The sequence below is a fragment of the Anabrus simplex genome, chromosome 13 (genome assembly GCF_040414725.1).
Source record: "Anabrus simplex isolate iqAnaSimp1 chromosome 13, ASM4041472v1, whole genome shotgun sequence".
Taxonomy (NCBI): domain Eukaryota; kingdom Metazoa; phylum Arthropoda; class Insecta; order Orthoptera; family Tettigoniidae; genus Anabrus; species Anabrus simplex.
The window spans coordinates 85,915,668-85,940,130 of NC_090277.1; the positions used below are offsets into that span (position 1 = coordinate 85,915,668).

At 39.8% G+C, this 24,463-nt stretch overlaps 1 protein-coding gene across 1 annotated transcript in view; it reads right to left on the reverse strand.

Moving 5' to 3' along the window:
- LOC136885032 (proteasome subunit alpha type-6) overlaps positions 1-24,463 on the reverse strand; it is a 36,811-nt gene that overhangs the window by 9,571 nt on the left and 2,777 nt on the right. The window contains exons 2-6 of the mRNA XM_067157417.2: positions 20,193-20,287; positions 17,641-17,722; positions 11,936-12,091; positions 7,192-7,370; positions 6,852-6,946 (exon numbers count right to left, since the gene is read on the reverse strand). Of these exons, the coding sequence (XP_067013518.1) occupies positions 6,852-6,946; positions 7,192-7,370; positions 11,936-12,091; positions 17,641-17,722; positions 20,193-20,287 (607 nt within the window). The remainder of the gene's footprint in view (positions 1-6,851; positions 6,947-7,191; positions 7,371-11,935; positions 12,092-17,640; positions 17,723-20,192; positions 20,288-24,463) is intronic.

Genomic DNA, 24,463 nt, shown 5'->3' on the forward strand with positions numbered 1-24,463 from the left:
CGGAAAACATAAGCAATTGTAATTGAATCAGTGTGTTGAAAAGTGTACACATTCCAAAATACTTTTTAGGAGAAAGAAAAAACCGTTTTGTAGCTAAAAGAAAGGTTTGATCAAAAGTTTCTATTAGGCATTTATACACCATATATCTGCGTATTAAACTAAAAAAGTATGGAAATCATATTACGTACGGTTTTCAAGTTATACCATTTTTTATGTCAAGGAATGTGTCCCTTTTTATACTAAAATTTGACAAAGATCATTCTAGAGACAGATAATGTATATTAAACTCGTAATTTCAAAAGTCTGTTAAGCAGCAACACATTAGTACACAAAAATTTGCCCAACCATCATTTCTTTTATAGTTATTCATTGTCATTCAGTCTCTTTAAAAGTGTTTTACTTTACAAAGATGTCTAGCCTCCATAACCCCTAAATGGTGTTACGTCTTCTACGTTTAAAATATTGCGAAGATCATCAACGTTATCGTCCAATCCTTCAATGTTGAATGGATAAGTCGAAAATTTCACCACGATTATATTACTGCAGACAGTAAATACTACGAAAATAAACTGCTCACTCGTTTCTTTTTCCGCTACGCGTGAGAAGTGTTTTAGACGAACATCGGAATGCGCCAGTAAATGAAGTGGCGTTGGCTTTTAGTGCCAGGAGTGTCCAAGGACATATTCAGCTCGCCAGGTGCAGGACTTTTGATTTGACACCCGTAGGCGACCTGCGCGTCATGATGAAGAAGAAATTATGATGAAGACGACATACACCCAGCCCTCGTGCCAGCGAAATTAACCAATGATAGTTAAAATTCCCGATCCTACCGGGAATCGAACCCGGGACCCCTGTGGCCAAAGGCCAGCACGCTAACCATTTAGCCATGAAGCTGGACAATGCGCCAGTGTATCTGTTTCAAGTGTTTACATTGCACGAAACAAAGTATCTTTTTTTTTTGCTAGGGGCTTTATGTCGCAACGACACAGATAGGTCTTATGGCGACGATGGGATAGGATAGGCCTGGGAGTTGGAAGGAAGCGGCTGTGGCCTTAATTAAGGTACAGCCCCAGCATTTGCCTGGTGTGAAAATGGGAAACCACGGAAAACCATTTTCAGGGCTGCCGACAGTGGGATTCGAACCTACTATCTCCCGGATGCAAGCTCAAAGCTGCGCGCCTCTACGAGCACGGCCAACTCGCCCGGTAAAAAAACAAAGTATCCACCACCAAATAAGAAGAGACTGCGTGTGAAGTATTTTTAGATGTGGTGTGTAACAAATTTGTAAGTAATTTAGGAGAGGATTCTAATGATGCAAGAGACAAATCTTCCCATCTACAGGGAATCAAGCCTATTGCAGGTTCAGATTAATGAAATACCTGTCACGTAAGTAGGCCTACTTGCTCATTTTCATGGAAAATATATTTCATAGCAGTGATAATGTATTTTTATCATCTCAGGCAAAGCAGCTAAATCCGTAAATTTACATGTTTATATTTGCGTAATGACCACGTGGACCTCGCGGAGTGATACAAAATGTTTGTTTATGCCTACGTTACTCTTTCGATGGAAGGGATTTTAGTTCAATTCATTTTTTTTTTTCATAATGAGCCTTCCTAAAACGAGGGTGCGGGCATTCTTCGGGTAAATACAGTAATTGAAGGTTTTACACCAATTACAATGTCGTACCTACGACATATCGGAATAATATGTTTTTGGAATAAGTGCAATGCCGGCAGTTAACTCCTCAGAAATAAAGGCTGAAGTAAACGACTGCTTAATTTTAATACTATGTACTGAAATAAAATAAGAACGTGATACATCTACTTGTCAAGATACAGTGGTGTGCATAACTAATTTCACAGGTTAGGTAATGTTCTTTCACGTCCTCTTCAATTTATAAAAGGCTGTTCTCGAGTAAATTTATAGTGAAAAGGTTATCATTATTCTACAGGGAGCTTGAAATACGTTTTCATAATACGTGCGTGGTAAAACTCGGTTAGGTGACGCCGTTTGAAATAAAAAAATTGAAATGTTTGCCACAAGCCTCTGAACTGATGCTATTACAATTTTTAAGAATGAAACTAAATATGCATATTCAGACTATTGGAATAAGAAAATGCGTACTAATGAATAAGCCGCTGCTTGGAAAACATCCGCGAAAATGTTTAAACTACCGATTGCTGTTTCATACCAATTTCAATGCGTTTTTTGTGCGAGTTTGGTACCTTTCCCTACTTTTATGGAAAATCATGTATAACGTTACAAGAACAATCTTAAACCGAAACAGTTTTGCATTCACTGACAAAAATCTGTCAAAATGAAGCACAAACCGTAACTACAGTACAGTGTGTAGGGTAGAAATCTCCTTGTTTTATTCCTGTCTGTATAAATAATATAATTATGATGGTACACATCAGGTCCCTGTATGTATGTTTAGTCATCAGCCCCAAGGCTGGTTGAATCCTCAACAGTTCCGCCATGAGCTGTCATAGATGGCCTAGGCATCACTGAAGAGGCGTACTAGGGGAATGAGGAGTGAGGTAGTTTCCCGTTGCTTTCCTCACCGAGCCAGAAGTTGCTATTACATATCAGTCTGCCAAGCCCACTGAAATGCATGCACCAACCGACCCTATGATCAATATTTTCACACCATTCATAGCAGGGACTGGCTGCGTAAGGAATGGCATTACTAGCATCGCTCATACCTCAGTCCCTGTAAAAACGTTAAATAGGGGTTTTACTGTATACGTTGTTTAATGTTCAGCTTAAACAAAAATGTACTGTACTGCTCCACTATTTATTATGCAAATTTGCATTCTTTTAGACCCTTTGCCAAGTTGTACACTCAACCGCACAAAAAGTGGGCTTCTCAGAGTAAGACTTTCTTTGAAAATCCTCCTGTTTGTAATAGGATGAACATAATGTGCAGCTGGTAGGATTCCAAGCATCATCCCTTCAGCCACCGGTTAACTGCAGTTTAGGGTATCCTCACTCACTCACTCACTCAAAGTGCCAATAATCTTATGCTAGTTGGACAACATGCCCTGCCAATATCAGTCCATGGAGCAATTTCCTGCCAGTCTCTCTCCCCGCACTTCACCAGGACAGACTCCTCCCCCCAGAGCTTTCGTCGTGAAATGAGGACAGCATATTTTTTTACTAGTATAGTGTGCGGGAGCAATATTAAAGGAATCAAAACATGAAACACTAAAATGTTGCAATAATATTCAACCGTATCAAATAACTGCATAAAGAACATTGTGCACAATATGATTCCTGAGTTTGAATGTTTCAAGTGGTTTTTAATTTTACAATTTGCTTAACATCACACTAACACTCTGGTCACGATGGGATACGAGTGGGAAGGAAGCAACTGTGTCCTTAATTAAGGAACAGCCCCACATACCTGCCAACTTTTAGAAACCAAAAATAGGAAGATTATTTAATTCTTGGATTTTATAACATATATTCCACCACAGTCTACGTGAAAAAAGGTCAGGATAAAAGGCATACATATCTACAGTTACAATGCGAATTGACCATTAAATTTCAAATCTTAAACTAAGAAAACATAAAAATATTTGCAAAAAAAAATGTACCTAATCACTCTCATTTATGACACATATGAATAATAATATTTAAGTCACACCGACACACACAACAAAATGCATAATACCGTAAAATCTCGCGTAATCAACGCACTTTTTTGACAAAAAATACAGGCGAAAACTTTGGATGCGTAAATTATTCAGGAAATTCAGACCTTTACAAATTATTTACATTTAAAAGATACATCAAATATAATATAAACACAACTGGTTCAACTCATTTGGGGTTATCGTCATTTGGCGTAAAATTCTGGCATAAGATTTTTTCTGAAAAGTCAAATAGGGTACATCAGGTAAGTTAGACACGTGGGTTTGAAGAACCGACACTAAAAAATATTCTTCTCATTACGAGATGACGACACGACCTGCTGAATGACACACCGGCAAAAAAAAAAAAAAAACTGTCCAACACGAGAAGGGCCGGGCATTGAAGGAGGGACCCTGCTACATTACCCCAAACCGTTCGTATCCGAACTTGTACGAGTGATGTGTCCATCCACCCCCTGTCTTGAATACGAACGTGGATCACTCGCGGAAATTTTGCTTCAGGCATTGTTTTTCGTTTTAGAACAATGTAAGGTGCAAGCTTTCTGGCATCAGCTGTTACCGCAAGCATTGCAGTACCGGTACATCGTTGTGTTTTGCTTCTGGTAGCGCGTACGATAACACTGTATGTTCCTTTCTTATCGATTGCTCAACTCTGTGGCATATGGAAACTGATTAGCGTCTGACCTGCAGTTGTTATATCAAATATTCCTTAACTTTATGCTTCTCAATCACAAAGCGATGAAAATGGTTGAAATCATTCGTCATTGTTTGGCATAATGTTGTTCTTCGTCGAAGAGAAAGTCCATTTCTCTTCATAAAATTAATCAAGCCTCGGCTAACCTTCAAATCCGAGACACTGATTCCATGTGTCGCGGCTATTTCTCATTCTTTAAAATACAGCATTTCGTGAGAAACGGCTTATCCAACATTGAGTAGTAACAAAATTATATATTTAAGCGGAAACTTCCACTTTTTGGTCCGCGAAATGCTTTGCAAGACTTGTTGGCCGCTTTAAGTGCACTTCTGTTACCGCGATAGCGCACGTTTCATTTGGACACTGAATACTTGCTGCCCGCTGCTCTATTCCCATATGTTTCGGCGTAACTGATCACCGCGAGTTTGTATGATGCAGTATTGCTCCAGTACTGTGGAATGACAAACCCGTACCGTACATGAAATGCTCGTAAAACTAGTGCAGTGGGATTCCCCGACGGCTAATAACAGCACGCTGCCCTGTGTTTGGAATGCCCACTTTCTCAATAGGAAGCCTGCTACTTGAGTAGTTGACATCTTTATTTCGAAATGCATCCGGAGCCGAGTGATGGATGTTCGAAGTTGTGGGTGCGTCAAATATGTGAACATTTTTTTCTCTCCAATTTGGACCCAAAAATACTGGGATGCATAAATTACGCGAGAAAATACGGTAATTTCATTTATCAGACGGTAAAATGAACGGAAATTTATATTTATCTCTGAACACTTGGAGATAACATTTGTTATATTTTTTGGCCATAAGGAGAAAAGAAAATGCCAGAAACTGTCACCGACACAACCCCCTTAAAAACATTCAACTCATTAAAATTATGCACTAAAATACGAGAAACTACCACATACAAAACAATTCAATATGTCCCAGACATTATTAACATACAACTTTTACAGAGGGGGAAAGCATGGAAATGCAAGAAAAAACACGTGACCTACAACTCCGACGAAACTACGCACAGAAACTATGTTAACAGCGTGCGAACAACACAATAACGAACTCATTCTTTCGTCCCGATTCACAGAGTCGTTAGTGCGCGCTAGCCTCTTGCTTGCAGGACGATCGCCGTCCTGTATCAAACGCACACGCTGCTGTGGCGAGTGGAAAATACGATACACGAAGGCGACGGACAAAACACTCACGAAATAAAGTGTCAAATAAATACGCTTGAAAATGAGGTTTTGTAAATTACACAAGCACATAAGAATTTATCCTTTATCCTAGGGGAAGAGTATTGGCCGTACCATAGGTTATATTAGTAAAAAAAATCGGAAGAAGTAAAAATAAATTGGAAAATCGGAAGAAGAGTTAAAAACCGGAAAGTTTCCAGGTAAATCGGAAGGGTTGGCAGGTATGGCCCCAGCATTTGTCTTGTGTGAAAATGGGAAACAATGGAAAACCATTTTCAGACCTGCTGATAGCAGGGCTCAAACGCACTATCTCCCGAATGCAAGCCGATAGCTACGTGAACCAAACCACGCAGCCACTTGCTCAGTTTTCATATATTTTTAACGAACCAGGAGAAATAAAGGACATTTTACCAATTAATACATTTTTCACAAACCTACAAATATCTCTGGAAATATTAGTTCTATCTAAAAACTGCAGTCAACATCAAGTCTTATACCAAATCCATTGTCCAACTTTTTATATCTGACACATTTACCATACAAACTATATTAATGGTCATATCCACATTTAATTTTTTTACTGCTTAGCCCATGAACTGTGAGCGTCACTGACGTAGAAATATTGTTCAGTCTAACACAAATATAACTACAGTATGTTATATGAAATATATTTACACTCTTAGCGTGGAAGGATTGTTCCTTCGAGATACCTTATATACATGTCCTGTTTAATGAGAACGCAGGTAAATCAGGATTGCAAGCTCTCCACTCGTGCCGTGTATTTGGAGGAGCACCACCACCTCCAGTTTAATTTCCATTATCACTCTGTTCACGTTCAGTTATATTATTGACTATTAAATCAAGTCAGTTATTGCTTCATCAACTTCACTATCACTGTCCTCTAACTGTTCTAAAATATCAACTTCATTGAGCAAAGATGAAGCAGAAGCCATGTTTACATTCAATCTTTATCAGTCAGCTTTCATAACATTTGAGAATAACAGAGGTTACAATGCCATAACAATTCCCACGAACTATAGTAAACGGGGAAAATCTTCTCTCGAAGACTATTAGGTAGTTTTCTGGAACAGAGCACAGTCGTCATACGAACACTGCAAGTACAAGCTACTGTCATGTCAAGTGGGACTCGACATCGGAGCGCAAGTGCAATATTTTAATGTCGAGCCCAATTCGACATATGAGTGCAAAAAGTTAACATTGCAGAGTTGGAAGAAATAAAAAGTCATACAATAACAAAAACTAAGTATGCTATCATATCTAATAAATCATACTCACCTAAAGTTAGGATCACTTTTTGATACAATGCCAACTTCGATTTCGGATGGCTTGAAATCAACGGACAGCACAGTGGACAGGCAAGTTATCGCCAACTAGAAGAAAAGAAAATCATGATAGAATATCTTCTCTGTATTAAACGCTCTCTTATAAAATAAACGGAAAGTGTCAACTTATAAGGTCAGAAAGATAAATGCTACATGGTCCAAACCTTTGCCTGCATCCGAATATTTACATTATGTCAAATGTATTGGGAATATGGAAAAGACAAGGTAATGACTTTTCTAGATGTAGAAAAGACATATGACGCATTGTCCACAGGTAAATAATGAGTACAAACCTGAATGGCTTCTTCACAAGAGTAGTCCTGCTTCTTCTTGTACTTCTTCTCAAGATAGCCATTCGCTTCGGTCTGTTTGGCACCGACACTAATAGCACGATAGCCACAGAAATAGCCAGCAGGGTCTGTCTTGAACACGCAAGGACCATGCTCCTGATCATAAGCGATCAAGATCATGCCTGAAAATTAGAAAAAAGAAAGACAGTCTTACAAATCTCCTGTAAATAATAAATTTTATCATGTCATACAAGAAGAATGCTACGTCATCAGAGTAACTATAGAACTGCTGGAGGGTTAACTTTCAAGTGCTGCAATTATTTTCTCCCAGCCAACTGGATAACAGGAAACGATGTCTGAACATACACTTAATCCTGATATACACCTGTTTTACACCAACAGGAAGATAAAGGACTCTTCTATAAGAGGATGGCAAAAGAAACAAAAATATTATAATCACATGAAATTATGATAAAATGAATAAACACAATCTTTGGATTAAAGAATGTATTCATTCTTTTAGCACAGGAATAGAATTTTCAAGATAGCTTACTTTTAAAACATGGCATTTTAAAGCTTAGAAGTACTGACTTCTAAAAATCAACACATTACAACACACACAATCCCCCTGTGGGTGGGGACAGTAGAATAACACCCACAGTATCCCCTAACTGTTGTAAGAGGTGACTAAAAGGGGCCTCATGAGCTTTTAACTTGGGAGCATAGGTCGGTGACCACGGGGCCCTTAGCTGAATATTGGCATTGCTTCCACTTGTGCCAGGCTCCTCACGTTCACCTATCCTATTCGACCTCCCTAGGTCAACTCTTGTTCTTTACCAACCCTACACCATCAGCTTCCTTCGTGGCCCTTGTCTTTCTTTGCCGATACCTTCATTTTTTGAAGTGTCTGATCCCTTCCATTTTTTTCTCTCTGATTAGTGTTAATAGAGGGAGGTTGCCTAGATGTACTTCCCCTACAAAAAATCACCATCACCACTAGCACCAACACAACCATAGTTACACCTGCCACACTTTTCACTTTGAAAATTGAGTGTTCAATTTTGGAATTGTTAACAAAATTGTCACCCATGTTGCTTCCCAGTACTCAGAAATGATTAAAGATACAAGAAATTAAAATGCTCTAGCCATGTAACTGGCTGCAAGTTGTCACTCATTTCTCAAAGACTTTCAAAACAAGAGACAAATCACTCTGCAGCCAACACAATTTCATAACAGAGCGAGCCATTTGACTGACTGCCTTCCCTGAGAGATATTGCATTTGATGAAATATCGGACCATCTATGAAGATACAAAGCTAGAAAGGAGGACAGAACCATACACAAAGTCACTGTGCTCCTTCTCGCAGGCGACGTTACAGTGTGGTGCACAAGGCTGCCAACCTGTCTACTTAGGAACTAAGACAAGCACTAAATGAACTTTTTCCTTGCTGTGAAAACAGTATGCACTGCAGCCATAGAAAAAAAGGCCTCTCAAAGGGAGTGGGGCCACTGTTCTCATGCCAGAAATTGATCTGGATATGCAAAGTGCAAAGATAGTCCTCCTGGCTGGTGCCTAGGGTGATAGCAATGCATTCTATGTGGACTAGTGGTGAAAAGATGAATTAATTTACCAATTTTTCTTTTTTGCCAGCTAGTGGGTCCCTGGACCACTGTTTTCATGGCATTGGTCTAGGGCGATAGCAGTGCATTCTATTTGGGCTAGAGATGAAAAGCTTCATTTTTATTTCTGGTTGGTATTATGTATTGTACATTGTTTCCTTTACACATTCCATTTATTTGTGCTTTCATTCTGCAGGATTTGGTAACGGAACGTAATTCTCATCGTTGCTGGGAATGACGCCACATTCCATTTTTCGTTGGCCAATAGCAATGCTAGTAGCTACTTTAGCAATGGAGAATGTCGTGTGCTAGACTACATCTATATATATAAAATAAGAGTTTTGTCTGTACATTGCTCAAAATTTAAAAAGGATGGTATTTCTGTATCAGTCATGTCCATAGTAACAAGGAAATGCATTTTTTAATTTTCCGTAATTTCTGTCTGTCTAGTGGTCTTATCTTAATGAAAACCGGTATGTAAAGTTCTAAAATAAGTCGCTACAATATAAACTATAAATAATCTTATTCACTCTGAAAGAAATGGTAGTTTAGGGGAAGGCATAAAATTTAAATCTCAAATATTTATTAGTTGTCCCATCGCAAATAAAATCGGTATGCAAAGTCAGGGTATAAGCCACTACAATCTAGGCCATAAATAACTTTATTCACGTTGAGCAAAATGGTAGTTTAGGGGAAGGCCCAAAATGTAGTTCTCGAATATTTGTGTTATTAGTGGTCTTATTGACAATTACTATATAAATAAAGTTACATAGTATTAAATTTCCGATCATTTATGTCTTTTACATTTTGACCGTACCGGCTATGATAACGGAGATTTTTTGCTACTGCTTTACGTCGCACCGACACAGATATGTTTTATGGCGACAATGGGATAGGAAAGGCCTAGGAAGTGGAAGGAAGTGGTCGTGGCCTTAATCAAGGCGCAGCCCCGGCATTTGCCTGCTGTGAAAATGGGAAACCACGGAAAACCATCTTCAGGGCTGCCGACCGACAGTGGGGCTCGAACCCACTATCTCCCTATTACTGGATACTGGCCGCACTTAAGCGACTGCAGCTATCGAGCTCGGTACGGAGATATTTATGAATATGGATTTTTGTTGCTAAGATCATATCAGCACCGTCACGAGAAAATGGGTAAACAGAATTTAATGAAAATCGGTGTGTAAAGTCGGGGAATAAGGAACTACAGTCTACGCTGTAATTAATTTTATAAGACGGCCTTATATTACAGAGTCGAACGAAAACTGAATGTGAAGGCCTACAATACAGAAAGCTCATAACATTGATCAACAATAACATTACATTGACCATTTTTTGTTGTGATTTGCTTTGTGTCTCTGTTGCCATTCATCTGCGATAGATGGGATTACTACTGTATACCGCGTTTTTTTTTTTTTAAATTTGCTCTACGTCGCGCCGACACGATTGGACTCATGGCGTTAAAAATTAAATAATTAAAAAGGAGGTTCAACCTATTCAATACTTAAAAGAAAGAAATGCAGTAATCACATTCCTATTTAAATGGGACCGGTTTCGACCTTAGTCCAGGTCATCATCAGCCGTAAAAACATGTACAATGTTTATGAATATTGGAGGTCAGTTTCACACTCTGATAGGCACAAAGACACGACACCACATTCTGTCATGCACAAAGTCACAACACTATCAACTAATATACGACGCAAATCAGTATATTTTTATATACGTACTTAACTTCCCGCAACCGTGACAAATTCTGGACCTTCAAAACATACTCCACTCTACTTTGGCGTTCGACCGCAGCGCATGACCTTGAATGTGCCGCGCTGATCACCAGGAGCTGGCGGCTTTCTACTACAAATCTATTCGTCTGCGACTTCAAGTTATTTTTGATCTTCGTATATTAGTTGATAGTGTTGTGACTTTGTGCATGACAGAATGTGGTGTCGTGTCTTTGTGCCTATCAGAGTGTGAAACTGACCTCCAATATTCATGAACATTGTACATGTTTTTACGGCTGATGATGACCTGGACTAAGGTCGAAACCGGTCCCATTTAAATAGGAATGTGATTACTGCATTTCTTTCTTTTAAGTATTGAATAGGTTGAACCTCCTTTTCAATTATTTAATTTTTAACATCAATAATTTCAATACGGAACAATGAAATTTTTATCTTTAAATGGACTCATGGCGACGATGGGATACGAAAGGGCTAGGAGTGGGAAGGAAGCAGCCCGTACGTTAATTACGTTACAGCCCCAGCATTTTCCTGGTGTGAAAACTGGAGACCACGGAAAACCATCTTCAGGTCTGTCGACAGTGGAGTTCTAACCCACCACCTCCTGGATCCAAGCTCACAGTTATGCGCCCTAACCGCACAGCCAACTCACCCGGTCGTACCGAGCATAACAGCCTGCCTGAAAATTGGCGGGAAGTAGCTGGGGAGTTAGATAAATTTCTGAAACTACTGATACGTAACAAACTGGTTCATCATAGCATTTGAGCTATTCAATTCCTACTCTGAGGCACTGATTGGAATGAGCAGTGTGCATATTTAACGGAATAATGGCAGAGAAGTGTTCACGGCTGTCTGCGGTCTGGTCATTGCAGCACTGGAACTTTGGACTGTTAGATCGGCACCGTAGTACTGTTCGTTAAAAGTGAGAAAATGTGCGGTTTATTAATTTGATCGAGTATTTTATATAGCATTGCTTTTAATCACTACATTCCTTCTGACGACTTCAGGTAGAAAAACCACAAGGACAGTCTTTCTGAGAATCCCGTAGCGAAGCACGGGTACATCGGCTAGTTAGGTTATAAAGTAAACGTACTTCTGAGGCTGGCAGGGTTCCTGGACATTGTCGGGAACACATCTCTCCTCTGAAATGAATTCCACATAAGATCTGCATCATTTCTACTTCCTTACATTGCTATAAAGCTTGTGCAGCACGGCAGGAACTTAAACCCCCCAGGTCACTCAGTGTTCAATGTTCTCATACCAAAAAATCTCTCCACTACAAAACAACTGGAGCTAGGAGAAAAACAGCCCAGCATAAGATACAGGACCAACCCATATCCTCATTCCTACAAGTTTGAAACAGATACCACGAGAAGAAACTGTACTTACTACAACCCAGGGGTCGCATTTCTGCATTCTGTGTATAAACTTGCGAGATGTCAGCAATGCGACGACATAAGACGTCGGCAGGAATGTCGTATCCATTCTTGTATTTCCAGTTAGCAGCCTCGTAACGAGCTCTCTGGACCTGAGATTTGCTATCAGCTGAAACAAAGAAAGTAATTAAAAAATCTGTTTAGTAAGAAAACTGCTAGTGACCTTCAGCAGGACTAAGTACATAAAACAAACAACTACACAAATCCCACTGTGCTACAGTCTTGATTGCTCCTTGTCTACCAAGCGATCACTGCTCCGCCTCATGTCCTACTGAAGATTACGGAGTGGCACCGGGTCAGCATGACAAATCCTCTTGACCGCTATTCTTAGGGTTACTAAGAGGGCGGATCAAATAGAAACGTGAATTAATTGTTTTAATTTATTGCATCAACCAGAAAAACTACACATTTAGAGATCACTTTTCTACATAGTGTCCTGCCTTCGATACGCATTTTCTCCATCGGATTGATAAGTTTTTGATGCCGCCCTGATAGAAAGAAGAGGGAGAGCCAGTTGCACACTAACTCTTCTATACTTACATCATCATCAAACCGCTGTCTTGCTAGGTCTCGTTTGAGTGGTCCAAACAAATAGTAATCGCCGGGGGATAAATCTGGACTGTACAGAGGGTGTTCCAGAGGTATCCACTGAATTTCCCTCAGTTTTCCCCGCATTAAAGCAGCAGTATGCAGCCTTACATTGTCATGGAGATGAATGACCTTTCGGATCGGTTGCCGGCATTTCTAGTTGCGAAACGCAGCTTTTGCTCCATCCAAAAGGCGACAGTAATAGGCTGCATTAATTGTCCTTTGCTCCTGAAGAAAATCTAGCAGCAAAACGTCCACGGAGTCTAGAAAAACGGTTGCAAACACCTTTCCAGCATGCGAGTGTTTTGGCCTTGACCGGACCTGCTTCGTCTCTTCGCCACCACTTCATGCTTGCTTTGACTCTGGGGTGTAATGATGCACACAAGTTTCATCACAAGTCACAATACAATGTAAGAAATCCTCTCCTTCCTCCTTGTAGCAATGCAGGAGTCTCTGACAAACTTCCTTGCTTAAAGTTTATTGTTCCTGGTTGAGGAGACGGGGAACCCACCTGGCAGACAATTTTCCGAAATGAAGTTCATCTCAGATGGTTTCAACACTTCTGTAACTTATTCATACAGCTAAAACAATATGCAAACATTTTATTCGCCGATAATGTCACCAATGGCAACAATCTCGTCTGCAGTGATGCTTGTCCGCAGTCTCTTTGAATGAGTTTCATTTTCCACAGCTTCTCTTCATGCCACAAATTTTTTAGCCCACTGATACTAGTCTACAAAAGTGTTTCTTCACCAAAATGTGCGCAGAGCCGTCCCAAAATTTTGGAAGGTTTGGTGCCCCCTTTTGCGAGGAATTTGATAATGATGTGTTGTGCAACAAATGCGTGCACCTCTTGCTCACTAACGGCATACCGAAGCAGCCCAACTCTCCACCATCGTTCGCGCATGCAAAGCCCTTCTCCAGACTCCCCTACCAACATCCTGGCAAAGTCTTGCATCAGAATTATTACTACGAAGGTCAATCAAACATAAACAGGATTTTTGTTCCTGAACATCAACAGCTGGTAGGAGTGGCCCCGCACTTCTGCTATGCTTAGGCGAGACCGTTAGGAGTGGGGAGAGCATACTGTTAGATATTTCCCGCCATTTTACCAGTAACGCTCACGATGTCGGAGCAATAGGTGCACCCCTCCACTGCACAACGCATAATTATAAAATTTCCTGCTTGTGAAGGAGTTACAGCGGCGGAAATTTGCCGGAGATTGACGGCACATTTCGGTGATCAAACATTGTCAAGGACGCATGTGTTTGCCTGGCATAAAAAGTTCAAGGAAGGACGAGAACGTGTGGAAAATCAGCAACACGATCGCCATCCCCGCACCAGCATTACAGACGAAACATTTCTGCGGTTCAAGACATTATCGACGACGATCGATGTGCATGAACAATGCAAAATCAATGCTGCTTACTACTGTGAGCTGTTGAGCAAGGCAAGGGTTGCACATCGCCGCGAAAGACGGGACCAACCGATTCGACATGTCATCCTCCTCCACGACAATGCGCGGACCCATACTGCAGCTCTGTCTCCAAGCTACAGGAAATGCACTGGATTACAGTTGATCCTCCTCCTTCCAGCCCAGAATTATCGCCCTGCGATTTCCATTTGTTTGGACCGCTTAAAGAAGCTCTAGGAGGGCAACGATTTGAAGATGACGAGAGTGTGGAAGACCTCGTGCGCAACTGGCTGGTGACAAGACCCAGTTCTTTTTATGATGAGGTGCCCATACGCTGGGACAAATTCATTTCCAAAGCAGGAAACTATATGGAAAAATAAATTGTAATTGCCTTGTGTTTTTCAATAAATGATTTAAATAAAAAAATAAAACCCCTTTTATATTTGATCCGCCTTTGTATCTCACCATCAATAAAACTGGGCTAAATCCAGAGTGCCGACTCTAGGTAGCTGGGAAAAGTCAGGAAGAAGAATAGGTAAAGGAAAGGAACAAATAAAAAGAAAGATGGATTAAGACAGGAAAAGGGAAGAATATAGAAAAACAAAGATGAACACAGGTTGTAAAAGACAGGGAAAATAGGACAAACTCAGAAAAAGAAAAGGATCCTAATGGGTTACCTAACAAGTGATGCTTCACACCTCAAGACTGAAGATCTGTCAAAATAACCCCTCAATGAGTGCTGATGAAGCTGGGAAGCAGAAACGAGTTTGCCGGGAACAGTAAAAAAAAGTGTTTGTAGGAGAATTTGGCCCTGATGAGAGACAATGAAGTTGAAGAGGGCAATGTTGAAGAAACATGACAGTGTCCCAAGTTATTTAGTGTGCAGGACTTGGGAAGAACAACAAACAAATAAGGAAATAATTCAAAGGATCAAAGTTCTGTACCAAAATAGTGAAAGCTGTGTAAGAACAAAGTTAGGCCAAACGAGGGGTTCGAAGTGAAGACTACTACTTTTTTATGTCGCACTGACACAGATAGGTCTTATGATGACGATGGGATAGGAAAGAGCTAGGAGTGGGAAGGAAGCGACTGTGGCCTTAAAGTAAAGAAAACCACCTTCAGGGCTGCCGACAGTGGGGTTCGAACTCACCATATACCAAATGCAAGCTCACAGCTGCGCGACCCTAACTGCATAGCCACCTTGCTCCGTGAAGTGAAGGCAGGATCGAGACAAAGTGTATTGTCAACCACATTATTTAAAATTTGCATTCTGCAAGTTTCTACTAGTGTACGAGAGACATTATATGGAACAAAGCTGTGCCAATGATGTGCTAGGTTTTATACTCGTCCTATTATAAAACTATACCGACCTATGCTTCAGCTGATACAGATGTTGATTCCCATAGGGAATCTGTAATATTTGACATTGACTGAGCAGAACCAAATCAAGATACAAGCAGCTGAAATGAGGTTCTTGAGGAGCATACAGGGAAGACAAGATGAGATAGAATATGAAATGAGGATATAAGGAGAAGCACGGGAGTGTATAAACTTCAAGAAGAGATTGATATAGCAAAGCTAAAATTGTTTGGACACACATGAGAATGCCATGAGAGAGAATACCAAAGAAAACATTTATGGATACAGAGACTGAAAAGAAGCCTAGGGGACGACCTGGAATGAGATAGAGGAGCTCTGTTGTAGACTGTATTGCAAATAGAGGAGTCGATAGCAATAAAGTACTAGTAGAGAAATGGTGGAAAGATCAAGTAAGGTGGAGGGCTTTGGTACCCTACCCAGAGAGAATCTGGAAAGGGGAATGGATGAAGAAGGCTGATTTCAGAGAATAGTCCCCCCAAGTAAGAAAAAGTAAAGTTTAAGATAAAACTCAACAATTTGTTTTTATGATAGATAAAACATGACATTTTATTAATTTTATGATATGTATTAATTTATTGATGTCTTTCAGTTATTAATTGTGTGCTTAATTGAATATTTATGTAGAGGCTAAATTCATTTGATACTTCTCAATAGTTTTAGGAATTCCTGTTTATTATGATGAAAAGTTATGAAAAGTATTAATTTATTGATGTCTTTCAGTTATTATTGTGTGCTTACTTGAATATTTATGTAGAGGCTAAATTCATTTGATATTTCTCAATAGTTTTAGGAATTCCTGTTTATTATGATGAAAAGTTAGGAAAATAATTATAGTAAATGTTAATTCTAATGCTCTTTCTCTTCACAGTGAAGTACTTATTTAGGTTATTAACAGTTTATATAGTGTAATAAAGCAACGAATTTACTGCTGCAGGCCGTGTAAACACACAACGAGAAAGGTACAAAAGTTTCTGTAGACAAAAAGTGTGTGGCTCAATTTTGAATAAAACTGAGTATGCAAAGCCAATACTGCACACCCTTTCAAGCTGCTCTAACATTCGTTTAAAATTTCAAAAGGATTCATACGAAGCTGACAGTAAAATAAGTTGCGTTTACGGCGTTCTTGCAAGCAGGCGACCGGGAAGTTCCCCGCTGCCGCAACATGCTGCCGACAGGATTCAGTTTCAGCGTCACACTCACTAGTAAAGGACGTATTTGAGAATAGCAATCAGCGTTCACACAGAGGGGATATTTAATAATGCCACTTACAAGCAACATTGTAAACGGTATCACGAGAAGAAAGATGACAGCTGCCCAGTTACGCGTACGCCGCCAACGGGTACAAAAATCGGTGAAGAAACGCAGAGCTCAGAAAAAACTTCAGGGCTTATCAACAGTTACTTCCTGTTCAAGTCCAACAACACAACCATCAACATCAATTGCAGAGTCGAGTACGCCAACGTCTAGTTATAAATGCATACAAACAATGCGGAAAGCATTCGGATCAGGCTTTACCAACAAGTCCGCGGAAGAAACGGCAAGTTGTTTCTGTGCTGAGTGTAAAATTTTGTGTAAGTTCATCTACCTCCGGCAAGCGCAGGAAATCTTCACTCCCAAATCAAGATGTTCTTATATTTCTCAATCCGGATTATATCAGTTGGTCATCTCCTCAAGCCAGAGATTTTATCTCCGTAAAGGACAGTTCTGACCAAAAATTTAAAAAAAAAAAGACTCATGTGCATCACAATGCAAGACACATACAAAGTTTTTAACCAAGAATACCCACATCACGCCATCTGATTCAGAGAAGCCGAAGCATTAATGGAAAGCATGATTCTACTGATTCTGAAGAAGGGAAAGGAAGGAGATGACTGGGATCACAATACTATAGATTACGAAGAAGGAACGGAGGTGATATAATCCAACAAAAATAATATATATAATCATGTGTGCAGGCATTTTAATGTGATGCCATCTACATTACCTGCAACTGAATTTCAACATTTGTTTTACTTTACAAGATGGCAGAGTACACCAGATCTCCCAAGTGATCTATGGCAGAGTTTTAATTAATTTAGTTAAGTAAACACTAGCTGTGTCACCACAGATCTTTTACATGCCAACATTGTATGACATGGAGTGTTGAATGGACATTTCCCTGCTCTTAAAAAATCTATCAACCTCTCCCAGGTTTGAACTCACAATCTTGAGATCTAGAGACAGACACTCTACCACCGATCCTCAGAGGGAGCTATAAAAAACACTTATCAACTTACCTATCATCCCAGTCATTACACAACCAATGGAATCCGTTAACCTGAATAAATGGGTCACAGTGGAGGAATCTAGGAGCTTGTCCTGCAAAGAAACAACACGTCACAGTCATATACTTTACTATTTGTTTTACGTCGCACAGACACAGACAGATCTTATACCACAAGAAATAAATTTCATAATTAATATTGTTGGAATGCTAATAAACCACAGATTTAGATGGTAACGTTAACTTTTCAGTGAGACTTCATAAGAAAAGAAACCGAGGCTTCAAAATGGTGAATTATTATTTCATTAGCAATATGAAAATTTTAACAACGTAAAATACGAGATTAAACATGAAAACACAAAATCAATATACAAAATGGTGCACATATATATATATATAATACACGTGAAAGTTTCAAGTCTATGCAATAATATTTGTTTGATTGGAAAGAAAAAATATATTTTCCCATATATAAGCCATGTTAGGCCTATAACCTAAGCGGGTGCACGAACTTGTGTTATAATAAATGTTAATACAGCAGTACAAACAATCTAAAACAAAAATGTACACGGAAATAACAACAACAAAGGTGCACTTTTAACTCGCCAATACATATAATTACAGCCTCAAAATAAGAGCGGTAGTGATAACAAGTACAGCGTCATTACACAATGTTTTGGTTCGTACAGCAGCGAGTCGCTCATTTGTTTCCAAGGAAACATATACAAAGAGATTGTTTCTATGACGAAATATTAGTAAGAAGCGTCTGTAAACTTCTAGGATCAAGAGACAAGACGTCACACCATCTGTTAGCAGAATAGCGCTACTGAACATACATACATTATAGACTGTTATGCCTTTCAGCGTTCAGTGTGCGAGCCTCTGCGAATTTACTAAACATCGCCACAATCCTTAATTTGCAACTAGTGTTGTGGCCTCATTTAGTTCTATACCTCTTATCTTCAAATCGTTAGAAATCAAGTCTAACCATCGTCGTCTTGGTCTACCTCTACTTCTCTTACCCTCCATAGCAGAGTCCATTATTCTCCTAGGTAACCTATTCTCCTCCATTCGCCTCACATGAACCCACCACCGAATGAAATAAAGAGTTCATTCCTAAATTTGCCTTTATCTCTTCATTCCGAGTACCCTTCTGCCATTCTTCCCACCTATTTGTACCAGAGATCATCCTTCCTACTTTCATGTCTGTTACTTCTAACTTATGAATAAGATATCCTGAGTCCACCCAGCTTTCGCTCCTGTAAAGCAAAGTTGGTCTGAAAACAGACCGCTGTAAAGATAGTTTCGTCTGGAAGCTGACTTCATTCTTACAGAATACTGTTGATCGCAACTGCGAGCTCACTGTATTAGCTTTACGACAACTTGATTCAATCTCATTTACTATATTACCATCCTGGAAGAACACACAACCTAAATACTTGAAATTATCGACCTGTTCTAGCTTTGTATCACCAATCTGACATTTAATTATGTTGAATTTCTTACCTACTGACATTAATTTAGTCTTCGAGAGGCTAATTTTCATACCATACTCATTGCACCTATTTTCAAGTTCCAAGATATTAGACTGCAGGCTTTCGGCACAATCCGCCATCAAGACCAAGTCGTCAGCATAGGCCAGACTGCTTACTACATTTCCACCTAACTGAATCCCTCCCTGCCATGTTATACCTTTCAGCAGATGATCCATGTAAACTACGAACAGGAAAGGTGAAAGATTACAGCCTTGTCTAACCCCTGTAAGTACCCTGAACCAAGAACTCATTCTACCATCAATTCTCACTGAAGCCCAGTTGTCAACATAAATGCCTTTGATTGCTTTTAATAATCTACCTTTAATTCCATAGTCCCCCAGTATGGCGAACATCTTTTCCCTCGGTACCCTGTCATATGCTTTCTCTAGATCTACGAAACATAAACACAACTGCCTATTCCTCTCATAGCATTTTTCAATTACCTGGCGCATACTGAAAATCTGATCCTGACAGCCTCTCTGTGGTCTGAAACCACACTGGTCTACATCCAACATCCCCTCAACGACTGATCGCACCCTCCCTTCCAAGATGCTACTGAACAAAGAAATAAAAACGCATCGAAGAATTGACCCTGCCGCTACAAAAATGGGCAAACCGTTGATTCATCAATGCTTGCCGATTCTAGGGTTAAAGTACATATAGTGAATGCTTAATGTCATTAAAAATCTTAGTCCAGCTATAATTTTTTTAAAAACTTTTTATACAAAATTCAGCACCTATGTTAAGGCCATCATGTTTGTACTACTATGAAATTCAATTATTTTTGTGGCGCTTGAGGCGCTAGAGGTGGGTTCCCTTACCGGGTCTCGAAGATTGCCGAGGTCGAGCGTTTCAGCACTAGTGTGTCCATCTATCACTAAAAAGTCTGCAAGTAATCGTTTCAACTCTGCTATACCGTTACTCAAAACCAAAGGACTTTTTGCAGATAACATATCCCCTTCTCCAGCTTAACTTAAAAGATATTTACATTCTTTTCATCAAAATACATTAATAAAGAAATTGTACTGACCGGAACTTTCTTCTGTGTTGCAACCACGGCAGAATCTGCGCCCTTCAAAGCTACAGATGTCAGCCCTCCTTGATTGATGGCTTTGAAAGCATATTCTGTAAAGCAAAAAAGAAATATTATTTGTAGCAGAGAAAATCTACTTTAACGCTTTACTGACAACATAAAATCACACTACCTCCACTGCCATCTAAAGTTAGCTACATTTTTTATTTATTTAATTATTATTATTTAATTTCCACATTTTGTAGATACAATTTAGGGATGGTGAATGGAGAAAGGACATAGCCCCACATATACGAATATGCCTCCATCCCCACTTAAAATTACCATATTTAAAAAGAATACAATTATAGTCTACAGAATGTGCTTATATACAGTTCCCGTATTTACACAGATGTATTATTTACATAATATTCATAAGACCTGTTAAACATTCAAGTATTTCTACACACACACACACACACACACACACACACACACACACACACACACTCGAATCCCCACATATGCTTCAGCTAGACCGGCTCATTCAATACCCACATAGTCCGGCTCCATGGCTAAATGGTTAGCGTGCTGGCCTTTGGACACAGGAATCCCGGGTTCGATTCCCAGCAGGGTCGGGAATTTTAACCTTAATTGGTTAATTTCGTTGGCACGGGGGCTGGGTGTATGTGCCGTCTTCATCATCATTTCATCCTCATCACGACATGCAGGTCGCCTACAGAATCAAATTAAAAGACCCTGCATCTGACGAGCCGAACTTGTCCTTGGACACTCCCGGTACTAAAAGCCATATGCCATTTCATTTCAATACCCACATTCAGTCTCACTCACTCGGGATCACAAACTTTCAGCCATCCTCCCAGGCATACTGAACATTCACACAGTAGAAAATTATATTACGGTATGTACAGAACATTTCTTTATATATCATCGAAAGGGGGGTAGCAGCCTTTTGGTAGTTGCAAGGGCGGCAGTCTAGATGATTGACTGATACGGACTTGTAATAATACTCAACATGGCTTAGCTGTGTTGATACTGCTAAACGGCTGAAAGCAACGGGAAACTACAGCCATAAGTACCTCCCGAGGACATGCAGCTCTCTCTGTATGAATGGTGTACTGATGATTGCTTCCTCCCGGGTAAAATATTCCCGAGGTAAACTAGTCCCCTATTCGGATCTCCAGGTGGGGACTACACGAGAGGGGGCGATCATCAGGAAGATGGATACTGACATTCTGCGAGTCGGAGCGTGGAATGTTAGAAGTTCAATCGTTGTGGTAGGTTAGAGAATCTGAAAAGGGAGATGGATAGGCTAAAGTTAGATGTAGTTCGTATAAGTGAAGTACGCTGGCAGGAAGAACAAGATTTTTGGTCAGGCGACTACCGAATTATCAACACAAAATCAAACAGGGGAAATGCAGGAGTTGGTTTAATAATGAATAAGAAAATAGGCCAGCGGGTAAGCTACTACGACCAGCATAGTGAAAGAATTATTGTCATCAAGATAGACACCAAACCAATGCCCACCACAATAGTGCAGGTCTATATGCCTACTAGTTCAGTGGATGATGAAGAAATCGAAAGAATATATGAGGAGATAGAAGATTTAATACAATATGTAAAAGGTGACAAGAATATAATTGTGATGGGAGACTGGAATGCAGTGGTAGACGAAGGAAGAGATGGTAGTACAGTAGGAGAATTTGGATTGGGACAAAGGAACGAAAGAGGAAGTCGGCTGGTTGAATTCTGCACTGATCATAATTTAGTCCTTGCCAATACTTTGTTCAAACACCACAAACGACAGCTGTATACGTGGACGAAACCTGGAGACACTGGAAGGTATCAAATAGACTTCATTATGATTAGGCAGAGATTCAGAAACCAGGTGTTGGATTGCAAAACTTTCCCAGGAGCAGACGTGGACTCTGACCACAACTTGTTGGTCATGAAATGCCATCTGAAGTTGAAGAAATTGAAGAAAGGAAAGAATGCAAAAAGATGGGATCTAGACAAGTTGAAAGAAGAGAGTGTGAGGGATTGTTTCAAGGAACATGTTGCACAAGGACTAAATGAAAAGCCTGAAGGAAACACTATAGAAGAAGAGTGGAGAGTCATGAAAAATGAAGTCAGTAGGGCTGCTGAAGAAATGTTAGGAAGGAAGAAAAGATCAACTAAGAATCAGTGGAAAACTCGGGAGATACTAGACCTGATTGATGAACGACAAAAATACAAGAATGCTAGAAATGAAGAGGGCAGAAAAGAATACAGGCGATTAAAGAATGAAGTGGATAGAAAGTGCAAGGTAGCTAAGGAAGAATGGCTGAAGGAGAAATGCAAGGATGTCGAAGGCTGTATGGTCCTGGGAAAGGTAGACGTTGCATACAGGAAAATCAAGGAAACCTTTGGAGAAGGGAAATCTAGGTGTATGAATATTAAGAGCTCAGATAGAAAGCCACTTCTAGGGAAAGAAGACAAAGCAGAAAGATGGCAGGAGCATATCCACCAACAGTTGTATCAAGGTAAAGATGTAGATAATTTGGTTCTGGAACATGAAGAGGCTGTTGATGCTGATGAAATGGGGGACCCAATTTTGAGGTCAGAGTTTGACAGAGCTGTGAGTGACCTAAATAGGAACAAGGCACCTGCAATTGATGACATTCCCTCTGAATTACTGACTGCCTTAGGAGAAACCAGCATGGCAAGGTTATTTCATTTAGTGTGCAAGATGTATGAGACAGGAGATATCCCATCCGATTTTCGGCAGAATGTTGTTATACCTATTCCCAAGAAAGCTGGTGCTGACAGGTGTGAAAACTACCGCACCATTAGTTTAGTATCTCATGCCTGCAAAATTTTAATACATATTGTTTACAGAAGAATGGAAAAACAAGTTGAAGCTGAGTTGGCAGAAGATCAATTTGGCTTCAGAAGAAATGTAGGAACACGTGAAGCAATCCTGACTTTACGTCTGATCTTAGAGGATCGAATCAAGGACAAGCCCATGTACATGGCATTCGTAGATCTAGAAAAGGCATTCGATAATGTTGATTGGACCAAGCTATTTATGATTCTGAAGATGGTAGGGATCAGATGCCGAGAACGAAGAATTATCTACAATCTGTATAAAAATCAGGCTGTAGTGATAAGAATCGAGGGCTTTGAAAAAGAAGCAGCAATTCAGAAAGGAGTGAGGCAAGGGTGCAGTTTGTCCCCCTCCCCCCTGCTTTTCAATGTTTACATAGAACAGGCAGTAAAGGAAATCAAAGAGAAATTTGGAAAGGGAATCACAGTCCAAGGAGAGGAAATCAAAACCTTGAGATTTGCCGATGATATTGTTATTTTATCTGAGACTGCAGAAGATCTCGAGAAGTTGCTGAATGGTATGGATGAAGTCTTGAGTAAGGAGTACCAGATGAAAATAAATAAGTCTAAAACAAAAGTAATGGAGTGCAGTCGAACGAAGGCAGGTGATGTAGGAAACATTAGATTAGGAAATGAAGTCTTAAAGGAAGTAGATGAATATTGTTACTTGGGTAGTAAAATAACTAACGATGGCAGAAGGAAGACATAAAATGCAGACTAGCACAAGCAAGGAAGAGCTTTCTTAAGAAAAGAAATTTGCTCACTTCAAACATTGATATCGGAATAAGAAAGATGTTTTTGAAGACTTTCATGTGGAGCGTGACATTGTATGGAAGTGAAACATGGATGATAACTAGCTCAGAAAGAAAGAATAGAAGCTTTTGAAATGTGGTGTTACAGAAGAATGCTGAAGGTGAGATGGATAGATCGAATAACGAATGAAGAGATACTGAATCGAATTGGTGAGCGATCGATTTGGCTAAATTTGACAAGAAGAAGAGATAGAATGATAGGACACATCTTAAGACACCCAGAGACTTGTTCAGTTGGTTCTTGAAGGAAGTGTAGGTGGTAAGAATGGTAGGGGTAGATCAAGGTATGAATATGACAAGCAGATTAGAGCAGATGTAGGATGCAATAGTTACCTAGAAATGAAAAGGTTAGCACAGGATAGGGTGGCATGGAGCGCTGCATCAAACCAGTCTATGGACTGATGACTCAAACACAACAACACACATTGTTTTTACCTCTTCATAAAAAATGTTAGCAGGTAGTTCTTTTGTTTGTGGTGACAGTTCATTCAATAGTCGAGCAGAACAAATAAAGAAGTCTTGCAAGTGGAGGACACACCTTGACCTCTTTGAGCGGAACGGTAGTTCAGTTCTAAGTGGCTGAAAGGGTTG